We start from the raw sequence: 12,096 nt of genomic DNA on the forward strand, positions 1-12,096 counted from the left end.
AAATCTGTCACGGTAAACAGTCAAAAATGATCAATCGTGCAAGAAATTATATAACATCTTTCTTTTAACCAGACGGATAAACTAAAAATTCTCACGTATTTTTTTGGACCAGAGATAAATTCAATGAATTTACTTAGCATATGAAGCGATATTCTTATGTCTACAGGGTGAGACAAAAATATGTAACAATGACATTTACGATTTTTGGTTTCTGGGTGAGGCAAATCGATTGAGTTTTTTTGAACCGTTTTAAGCTGGCTATGCTTTTCTTCTACTTCTCTTGTTTTTCGTGCTTAAAGCATTGTATATGCTTAATTTTTTCTTTGTGTTGCTTGTGCACATTCCTAATCGTACCAGTGCAACCCTATTTTTTAACGCTTTTGGCTTCCAATCACCTCAGTTGCCACCTCTTGCAATATGGTTCTACACCGCCTCCAATCGTTATCAATATCTTCAACTATATCACCTGTACAGTTCTTTCAGACTGGACCAGTCTTATTAAACATATTTACCATATTATTATTTAATTTTAAATTATCCAAATTTTCTGTTGAAAATGCATTTATTTTGACGTTTAGGTTCCCACTTCGCAAGAATTTTTTTCTGTAAGAATTTTAAGTTAAAAGGGAACGATTTCTTAATTAAGTAATATTTAATATTTGATAGAATTTTATAGATCTTGATAGAACTTGACAGAACTTTAGAACTTGTTAGAACTTCATTTTCATTAAAATTTAGTGTATAATAGTGCCTTTTGTTTAGTTTCTTGCCGGATAAACTTTATTTCTATTCATCAAAGAAAACACAATCAACATGTGAGTAGCATCAAACTTCTAATCAGCCCTAAACGTACATCCTTGGATATAGGCCTATTCTTCTTTCTTGCATGCCTTTCTATCTTGGGTAATTTGCATCCATTTTGAACCAGTGTGTTTCTTCAGGTCATCTCACCATCGCATCTGTGGCCTTCCCCTTTTTCGTTTGTGGTTCCACGGTTTCCAATGTATAATCATCTTAGTCCACCTTTCATCCTTCTGCCGTAGGGTGTGTCAGGCGAACTTCCATTTAAGCTTTGCTACTTCGGTTGAGGCATCTTTCACATTTTTGTTTTGTTACGGATCCATTCGTTTCTTTTCCTGTCTGATAGTTTAATGTTTATCATTTGTCTTTTCATGGGTTTTTCTGTCTTTGCTATTTTTTCCGTTTTTTCTTTTGTAAAGACCATGTCTGAGAGCCATAATATATTAGAACAGGGAGTATACATTGATTGAAGACTGTTGTTTTTAGGTATTGTGGGTATTTTCTGTTCTTTAGAATATAAGACAGTTTTCCGAATGATGCCCAGACCAATCATATTCTTTTCTTTATTTCTTCGGTCTTAGCACGGCACTTTGGTTAGCACCAAACTTATGGGAAGTAAATACACGCTGTAAAATAATAAAGGCAAAAAAACTATAGCTACACTTACAACGGAAAAGAATAAATTCTGCGTTAAAATGATAACGAGATTTGTCCATTTTATAAACGGAATTTTAATTTAATGTACAACTTTAGTAGTCGAGGAAATGAAGCATTTTGGCTCGAAATTTTTTCGTCCAGCATCGATTTATTTGAAATTTTCACAGAAGGTAGGGAATAGTCCAAGGATCATTTTATATATCATGCCTCTGTACGCTAAAACCTTGGGGGTGGTTGCCATCCCATCTCGGGGGCGGGAATTTTTTATTAAATTTTAACCATGTAAATCGATGGCAAAAGTAATTCTAAGAAAAAAATGTTCTTTACATTTTCTTCGTAAAACTAATATTTTTCGAGTTATTCACGGTTGAAAGTAAGAGTTTTTAGATGAAAAAATCGACTTTTTTAGAGGTTTTTTTGAGAATAACTCGAAAAATATGCATTTAATCAAAAAAACTGTAAATATCAAAATTGTATCTTTTAGTAACACAAACCAAATTCTTTTTCTGTAATATCTTTAAGACTAATACCAACCGAGATACGGCATGTTAAAAGTTATCTTTTTTCGTCAAATGCATAATTTGAAATATTCAAAGTAAAATAACGGAAAAACTTTGTATTTTTCGAGGAAAACTTACATAATCCTTTTTGAAGTATACAGTTAGGCCTTTCAAAAAATAATAATAAAAAGTTTCTAGTCTGAAAATTAAGCGACTTATGATAAAAAAAATGTCGGTATCTGCTTTTCTCTATGAAAAAATCGGTGAAAACAACTCACTAACTATCCTCCTAATTAAAAATTGGTCTTCGCCTTTCTGTAATTCCTTTTATATTTATAATATCAATACACCCAAGAAGTTTGACCTATTTCAAAGGCCTAATTTTAGAAAAATTGGAGTTTAAAGAAAAATTAATTTTTTGGAATTTTCCATTTTTCACCATTTACTTCAAAATATCTCCGAAAATACTGGAGACACAAAAAAAATATAGATTACTAAATTGTAGCTTTTTTAATAACTAAAATTCCCTTGTACATAGATTTTCATTACAGTTAACAGTTAACGAGATATAGCTGTTTAAAACCTTTATTTACGAGCAAACACCCGCTTATTCGAGCCCTTTAAACCCACCCTAATTAAAAACTAAGGGATCTTACACAAGTTAGTTTACACAGTCTTATAACTCTTTAAAAATTCTACAAAGTTATTTTTGAAAAAACTTTTTATGGCCAAAAATGAAGGAGCTATGTTTATAAAACGAATTTTTTTCGAAAAATTCGGATAGTCCGTTTATGGATAATTTTCAATGTATGTATAATACCTCAGAACCGGTTCGTATACTGGAAGATGACTAAAAAACTATTTGTATTTGTATTTTTACATATTTGTAAATTCGTATTTTTGTGTAAATAAATGTTATTGTAATTCTTTAATTCTACTTTTTTTCTGTATAGATCTATTAAAATATCTACTTATGAAAACTGTAATGTTATTAAGGGTGGTTTTTAAGGGTTGAAATATTATGATATTATATCCTAAAATATAAAGCAATCATTATTTAACCAATAAAAACCACATTTTACCCATATTAAAGTTAACAATATTTTTATATAATTTTTGACAATAAGGGGTAGTTTACACCCATAAAAATAATCAACGCCTTTTAGCATATAGAATATGAAGTAGAGGGTGATATGATCCTAATCCCAAATTTTTATTGAAATCGATGCAAGCCTAAATTAATCTTTTATGATAAGTAAATTTTTTATATATAGCTCCAACAAGGGTGGTTCTAATATTATGATAGTATATCTTAAAGCATAAAACAATCATTATGTAACTAATAAGAACCAAATGTTGACAATATTAAAGCTTAAAATGTTATTTTATAATTTTTTACAATTAGGGGTAGTTTTCACCCTTAAAAAACCAAAAGCGTACAACGGCTCAATATAGAAAATGAACTAGAGGGTGTAATGAGCCTAACCTCAAATTTTTGTACAAATCGATGCTGGACGAAAAAATTGCGAGGTTTTGCATTTTTTCAGCTTCATTTCCTCGACTATAGGGTATATCTCGTATAATTGAAAACGGTTTTAAAATATAGAGCCATTATGTGTTCACAATTTTCCTATAAGCTTTTGTCCGTGACAATAGAAAATATCTTCGGTGTCCTTTGGATGTTTATGAAAGATAATATTGAATAAATAGGGAAAATATAAAGAGAAACTGACAGGATGGTACATGTAAATATCCAATTAAGATGAAAATGTAAGCATAATTTATACATTTTTTAATTTGTTAATTTAATACATGTGACATATTTGTTAATTTAATACACGTGTTTGATTGTATTTGAATAACAAGAAACTTTAAATATTTTTTGAATGAAGCTAATATTGTATTATTTAAAAAATACATCGTTTATAGAGTACTAAATAAAATATGAACAACCGAATCAAGTTGATATCTATCAACGATATATTTTTCGAAAGAGCTCCATAGTGTCTTTTTGAATTTTTGTAGTAAAAAAGGATCTGAAACTGTTTTCTTGTATAATGTTTAAGTTAAATATTATGTTTATATTGGCATTAAGCCTCAATTGATTGTAATTAAAATCACAATATTTGAACTACTGTTTTCAAAAAAGATTATTTTAAAAAATATGGGAAAAATCTGTATAACCAAAAAGTTTTTAGCGGTTTTTTTTTTCAAAATGGACGGTTGATTTACTGGGCCTCGATTTTGTAGGTAACAGCCACGCTTTTAGTCTAAAAAATCTTAGGGTAGAGTATGTAAGCTCGGGGTATCAAATTATGACTCTTGGGGGATGATTCTTTCTACGCCATATTAAAGTGCATTACAAATGGAGTAGATCAGTTTTGTCCCATTCGAAAATCTCTGTTTTTTTAAGAAATATGGCCTGGACAAATTAGTCTGGCACACCCTGTATACAAAAATGCAACCTTTTCAAGTACAAAACTTTAATAGTCTACTTTAAAATTGTTTTTTTATTTTTCAGCCTGCTGAATTTTAATCAACTTGAAGTTGTGGAGGAAGCTGCTTTTGCTGGTTCGGAAATTGCCAATTTGTAAGTAAACTTTACAATATGCTTTACTCATAACAGTGTTTATTTGACGACTACAAAAAGGTTACAACTAAAATCAACACTTCAGTTATAACTCCATTTAATTTAAACTTAGATACTTGTTAGGTATTTTTAATTGTTGTGCTTACCAACGAGTATTTGAGCAACTTTTATATACCATTTAACTTTCAGTAACGTTACACCAATTGACATATTATAGACCTGGATCCAGCGTACCAAAAAAGTTGATTGCAGGCTGAAATTTTTTTTCTCTATTAACTGCATTAACTACTAAGGGTTATTATCAGGAGAACATAAAGTTGAAAATTTGTTAATAGATTAACGGTGTCTACTCGGACAAACTTTGATGTATGGGAACACTGGAACAGGGGAAGTAAAATTGTGGAATGTGATAAACGTGCCATCCTAACAAGTTTATGATTGTGACAACTGGCAGATTGTTTTAAGTTTAAAAATAAAAATGTATACCATTTTTACTCAGTTGCAATTCGAAGGCAAAACAATCTTATTTCTCACTTAGAATACGTTGCGCAGTCCAGCACTCTAAATCGACGATTTTCGACTCTTATTGGAGTCTCATCGGAGAGACGTAGGCCTGCTGCTCCATACTCTAAGTGACCAACAAGGAGAGTTCATCCCCCACACCGCAACTGACGTGAATGGATTAGTACCCCAGGCTGTGGGTGAAAAAACGTGATATTATAATTCAGGAATTTTTGAAACCCATCAGGTGTTGTAAAGGATGATGGCAGGAATAACTTATACTAAAATGTAACCAATAATTTCAGGAGCTTTTTTATTTATGACGTTTTTCATTTGTTAAATTTGCAATTTTTAAAGATTTTTTATTTTGCAGCTTAGGATATACACTTTAGAGAAAAAGTTTTGAATATATAATTGTAGTGAATCAAAAAACCTACAATTTGAGCTATAACAAGTTTAATTTTGTTAATACGGTATTGCAAAACAGCCTGCGAAAGGTCCAAAATTGCCGTTTTTTGCAATTGCAATATTTATTGTAAAAATAACTTTTATTTATTTTTTAAGGCTTTCAAATGAAGACTTTTCAATAACAAATATAAAAAAAATTTATAAAGCCCGATTGGTAAACTTGTTGCTTAGATATTATAATTTGTTTATCCCAAGGGGTCAAATGTCGAAGGCTATAACTTTTTGAAAAAAAAATCGTAGAGAGTTAATCCAAGATCCACTCTCCTTCTAAAGACTTATGTTTTCATATTTTGATGTAAATAAATGCTTAAAACATTTTTCAATCTCTTACTTCGGGTTTGAAAATAAGGGGGCAAATTTCGTAATAAACATTTAGAACTGAAGCCGCCCCTGTACATTCTATGAGTTTCTAACTTACATATTATTGTTTTTGAATACAAAATAAAGATTCATAACAAAATAAAAATTTTCTACGACCAATTGAAGCCGAGATAATGGCTTTTGTTTTTCTTAAATCGTAGTGACTTTATTTATAACAATTAAGAAATTATTTCACAGTCATCAACTAAAGAAATACTTATATTATCTTAAAATAAAAATTATTTTAAACAAAAAATATATTTAATTATTAAAAATGATTTTTAAAATGTAGTGGAGATTAATTTTTCTGTACGAATGTGATTTATTGTGTCGGTTGCCCTTAGCAACGGTTAGCAACTTATAGTACATTGAATCACGGTTTTTGCTCCAAATTTTAAAGCACCGCTTGGATTGACTTGAAATTTAGCAAACACATAGATAACATGTCAAAGAATAAAAATTGTATTGGGCCTCTGTGTGCGTTTGCCCTGGGGGTGACCTTCACCCCTTAGAATGGGTGAAAAAATATACGTTCAAAATAAGTTAGTAAATGGATAAAACATCTAATTCTAAGCAACTTTTGTTCTACAACATTTTCTCATTAAGTTAATACTTTTCGAGTTATTTCCGAGTAAATGCGTTCATTTTTCAACAAAAAAAAACCGTTTTTAGGCGGTTTTTCGCAAATAACTCAAAAAGTATTTTAGTGAAAAAAACATTCTTAGCAAAAATAAAGCCCATTAAAAATTAAAAAAAAATGGTCTGCGTATGAACTCACTAGACCAGAGGTTCCAAACCAGTGTGCCGAGGCACATTGGTGCGCCCTGAAGTCTTTTTTGGTGTGTCGCGAAATTTTAGCGTCTTTTTTACTAGTATTTACTCTTTTAATAGTTTTGGCAGATATTTTTGGGAAATTGTATGTTTTAAATAAGGGCATGCAGGGAAAGCAAGAAAACCTCCTCACCTCTACTGATAAAATCAGTTCCTTCAAGCAAAAGCTTTTACTGTGGATAAAGAAAGTTTAAAAACAAGCTACGTGCTACGTGGGACATGTTTTAGTTAACAAATAATTGAAATGTAGAACCAAATCTGTCAGACCTTTTTTTGAAAAGTCTTAGTAAGCTGAATGACAATATCAAAAAGTATTTTCCCTCTCTCGATAGGTCATCAATGGACTGGGTGCGAAATCCATACATCGAGTCGGCTTATGACACGGCCTTGTTCACTACTGATGAGGAGGGTGAAAGGATAGATATAAAAATGACCGTGGACTTAAACTTACATAAGTACAGTAAACTAGTAGAAGCAGAGGCTCAGTAGAACTGAAGAAAATCAAAGTTAATGTAGATGTTACCTCATTGAATCCAGTGAGTGGAATCGTCATTGAATTTTACTCCTCAATGAATATCCACTGTTCATAAAGAAAGCTATGAATGCAATAATACCGTTTTTAACTTTTTTCCTGATTAGTTTTCATGATGAGCACAGCATTAACTCAATAAATTATGTTTTAATTTATATTTTTAAAGAAAATAACATAGTAAAAAAATCACTTAACAATATATTATGATTTTACTCATTATAGAGATTATTTAGCCAAGTGTGCCGCGGCTGAACGAGTTTTTAAGTTAGTGTGCCTCGAGCTAAATATGTTGGGAACCGCTGCACTAGACCCAGCAGGAGCAAAGTTCTAGCTAATGAAAATAGGTTCATATCTTTCAAATTTCAAAGTGAAATATCCAAAAAATGATGCACTTTTTGGAGAACACTCATTACAACTTTTTTAGTGTTTAAAAAATATGTGTACCTATCTGTTTTTTAAAAAAGTTTGTAGCATCAATAGTAAGCAAGTTACGCTCAAAACAAAGTTGGTCTCTTTTTTTTGTCAAAAAAACTCGGGAAAGGCACCCCCCAATTAGCATCAAAAATGAAATTAATCCTTTTTAAAAATGAATAACCATTTTCAATTTCGTTGCAACACGAAACTACAGCTGCATCATTATTCCAGTTCAATCAAAGAGTGCAGCAAGCACCTCTACCGGTTTCGAAACTTATTAGTCTCTCATCAGGAGGCACATATATGCTGCTCTCTCTGACCCAACTAGGACAAACCCCGGCGTGCAGTTACGGATCGCAACGAACGAAATGGTAGGGATGCCCTAGCGGCAACTGCTATCAAAAAACTGAGTTTTCAATCTAATAGCACATAAAACAACATCCAAAAATGTCATTCTACATCCTACCAGGCTGAAAACAATGGGAACCTTCTCTGGTAACACCTCCGAGGCTTCTACAATTTGCAAGCCATAACGAATGCTGGAGCCTCGGAGCATCGGAGCCTCGGAGGTGTTACCAGAGAAGGTTCCCATTGTTTTCAGCCTGGTAGGATGTAGAATGACATTTTTGGATGTTGTTTTATGTGCTATTAGATTAAAAACTCAGTTTTTTGGTAGCAGTTGCCGCTAGGGCAACCGTGCCATTTCGTTCGTTGCGATCCGTGACTGCACGCCGGGGTTTGTCCTAGTTGGGTCAGAGAGAGCAGCATATGTGCCTCCTGATGAGAGACTAATAAGTTTCGAAACCGGTAGAGGTGCTTGCTGCACTCTCTGATTGAACTGGAATAATGATGCGGCTGTAGTTTCGTGTTGCAACGAAATTGAAAATGGTTATTCATTTTTGATTTATGTTTACTTCCTTTGGAGTACGAAGGGAACCATTCTCGTTGGAACTTTACCGCGCTGAGCAGATGGGACGTGAATTATAAATTGTAAAATTCCCTCATCTTCCTTAGTCTCAGCATCCGTTATGGCTTGCAAATTGTAGAAGCCTCGGAGGTGTTACCAGAGAAGGTTCCCATTGTTTTCAGCCTGGTAGGATGTAGAATGACATTTTTAGATATTGTTTTATATGCTATTAGATTGAAAACTCAGTTTTGTTTTTTTTTATCCTTTTTACTTCATAAGTTGTTTTACTCGTGTATGTGTCGTTTATGTCTGCAAGTTTCATTGGTTCAAAGTGCTTATTTTTGAAGGGACTGTAGTTGAAAGGACTTGAACTAGTCAATAATCACGAGTGTATGAAAATTAAGTTATTTTGAAAAAAAAACATTTTTTATATTTAAGATGGTAATTAGGGGGTGACTTTCCCGAGTTTTTTTGATAAAAAAAAGAGATCAACTTTATTTTGAGCGTAACTTGCTTACTTTTGATACTAGAAACTTTTTTAGAAAACAAAAAATAATATTTTGTTAAAAACTTTAAAAAAAGTTCTAATGAGTGTTCTCCAAAAAGTGCATCATTTTTTGGTTATTCCACTTTAAAATATTCACTTTGAAATTTGACGGTTATGAACCTATTTTTCATTAGCTAGAACTTTGCTTCTGCTGGGTCTAGTGAGTTCATACATACACCAGTTTTTTTTTAATTTTTAATAGGCTTTATTTTTTCTAAGAACGTTTTTTCAATAAAGTACTTACTTTTTGAGTTATTTGCCAAAAACCGCTTAAAAACGTGTTTTTTCTTGTTGAAAAATGAACGTATTTACTCAGAAATTACTCTAAAAGTATTAAATTAATGAGAAAATGTAGAACAAAAGTTACTTAGAATTTTATTAATTATTTAATTATTTCCTAACTTATTTTGAACGTATATTTTTTCACCCCTTTTAAGGGGTGAATGTCACCCCCAGGGCAAATGCACACAGAGGCCCAATATAATTTTTATTCTTTGACATATTATCTATGTGTTTGCCAAATTTCAAGTCAATCCAAGCGGTGCTTTAAAATTCATAGCAAAAACCGTGATTCAATGTACTATAAGTTGCTAACCGTTGCTACCGGCAACCGACAAATTAAATCACTTTCGTAAAGAAAAACAAATCTACACTACACTTTAAAAATCATTTTTAATGATTAAAGGTAATTTTCGTTTAAAATATTTTTTTTTTTATTTAAACACAAAACCACATCAACCGCGCAGGGTTATTAGTGGATATAACAATACAAAAATATTACATTAAATAGAGTTATACAATATGATGTCAAATATATATGTTAACACTGATGAAATTTTCTTTAGTGAGGATTGTCTTGAGGTCATCATCTGTGATTCTATAGGATCTTCTTTCTTCCTGGAATGACGGACACTCAAGCAGGATATGTTTGACAGTCAGTGGATCGAAGCAGTTGGAGCAGATTGGTGGTGGTTCTTTTGTTATTACGTATTTGTGTGTTAAGGCAGTATGGCCAATTCTTAGACGGTTAATAATAACTTGGTTTCTTCTCTTGGAGGGATTATCCAGGACAACGTCTATTTTTCGGTAGATTTCAGTTAATTTGCTACATATTTTTTCCCAATGATTTTGCCATGTATTAGTACAGTGGACTTTAACCAGGTTCTTCAGGTCGGTATACGGTTATGTTTTCAAGTTTGCTGTATGATTTGCGCTCACTTCCTTACCTAATGCTTGATGTGTTTCTAGTTCATTTTTTATTCTTTTTAAAATAGGGTTTTTGGTATACATTTGTTTCAGCCCTAATAATGCATTTAATGAGTCTGTTATGATAATACATTTTATCGTTTTACTCTTCTTGAAAAAGATTAGGGCTTCCAAAATAGCTGTAGTCTCGCTTGTAAGAATACTGCAGTTTGTAGATATTGATATGCTGTAAGAATTTTCATTAGAGTAGTAGGCAGCAGCGTGACCATTTGGAGTTTTAGAGGCGTCGGTAAAGATTTGCAAATACTTAGGATAGTGGTATAGAATTTCCATAAATACATTTTTAATTATTGTGGGATTTGTAGTTAATTTGGGATACTTTGTTAGTGTTAAGTCAATAGTTATTGGGTGGCTTGTACATGGGGAAAAGTTTGCATTTATATTTAGCGATACATTGAATTGACTCCTATCGCAATTTGTAAGCTTGATTCTGTCTATGAGGGGTGTAGAGTTTTTTGTTTTTGTGTTAGGAGGAAGACCAAGATTGCATATGTGAGATAAAAGAGGATGCTGTTTCTGGGATGATATTTTTGCAATGTAGTTCAAGGATAGTTGCTGTCGTCTTATATGTAATGGTGGTTCTCCCGTTAGAGCTTGCATACTACTACCCGGACTGGTTTTAAATGCACCTAGTGCCAATCTCAAAGCTGTAGTTTGAATACTGTTTAGTTTTTTTAAGGTGGTTTTGCATGCAGCATCATAACATATACAACCATAATCGATTTTACTTCTGATTAGAGATTTGTAAAGACTAATAAATATTTTATAATCAGCTCCCCAAATTTTATTGGATAATATTTTGAGGATATTTAATCTCTTTTGACAGGAAAGCTGTAGTTTATTTATATGCGAATTCCAATTTAAAGTTCTCTCGAAAGTTAGACCTAGAAAGTTTGTTTCTTTTGACTGCTCTAAAAGTGAATTATTTAATATTAGATTAGTTGTTAGATGGGTTTTATTTTGATTTAAAATAATGTATGGTGTTTTTTCACTAGAAAAAGTAAATCCCGTTTTCATCGTCCAGTTTTGAAGCCGGTTTAGGAAACTTTGTATAATTTTTGTGGATGTCATTACGTTTAGTCCATTCTTTCACGGTTTTTACTCTAAATTTTAAAGAACCGCTTGGATTGACATGAAATTTGGCATGCCTAGAGCTTACATGTCAAAGAAAAAAAGTGATATTGTGCCGATGTGTGGTTTTGCCCTGGGGGTGACTTTCACCCCCTATTGGTGGTGAAAAAGTGAATGTCCAAAATAAGTCCGGAAATGGGTAAACTGACTAATTTTAAGTACCTTTTGTTCTATAAAGCTTTTTCGCCAAGTCAACACTTTTCGAGTTATTTGCGACTGAATATGTTCATTTTTCAACAAAATAACCACATTTTTAGACGGTTTTTCGCAAATAACTCAAAAAGTAAGTATTTTGTCAAAAAAAACGTTCTTAGCAAAAATATAGCTTATAAAAAAGTAAAAAAAATGGTGTACGCGTTAGGTCTCTGGATCTCGCAGAACCAGAGTTATAGCCAATGAAAAATAGATTTATATTCACCAAATTTCAAATAGAATATTTCGACGTGGAATATACAAAAAATTAAGCACTTTTTGGGGAAAACCCATTATAACTTTTTTAAAGTGTTTTAAAAAATCTTTACTTGTTTTTACAAAAAGTTTCTAGCATTAAATTTAAGCAAGTTACGCTCAAAATAAAGTTGGTCCCTTTTG

General features: G+C 32.0%; 1 protein-coding gene across 1 annotated transcript in view; it reads left to right on the forward strand.

Annotated features, from left to right (window-relative positions):
* Positions 1–12,096, forward strand: part of LOC114327466 (uncharacterized) — a 713,641-nt gene that overhangs the window by 446,834 nt on the left and 254,711 nt on the right. The window contains exon 8 of the mRNA XM_050649213.1: positions 4,480–4,548. Coding sequence (XP_050505170.1) covers positions 4,480–4,548 — 69 coding nt within the window. The remainder of the gene's footprint in view (positions 1–4,479; positions 4,549–12,096) is intronic.

This window comes from Diabrotica virgifera, chromosome 4 (genome assembly GCF_917563875.1).
Source record: "Diabrotica virgifera virgifera chromosome 4, PGI_DIABVI_V3a".
In the NCBI taxonomy this organism is placed as follows: domain Eukaryota; kingdom Metazoa; phylum Arthropoda; class Insecta; order Coleoptera; family Chrysomelidae; genus Diabrotica; species Diabrotica virgifera.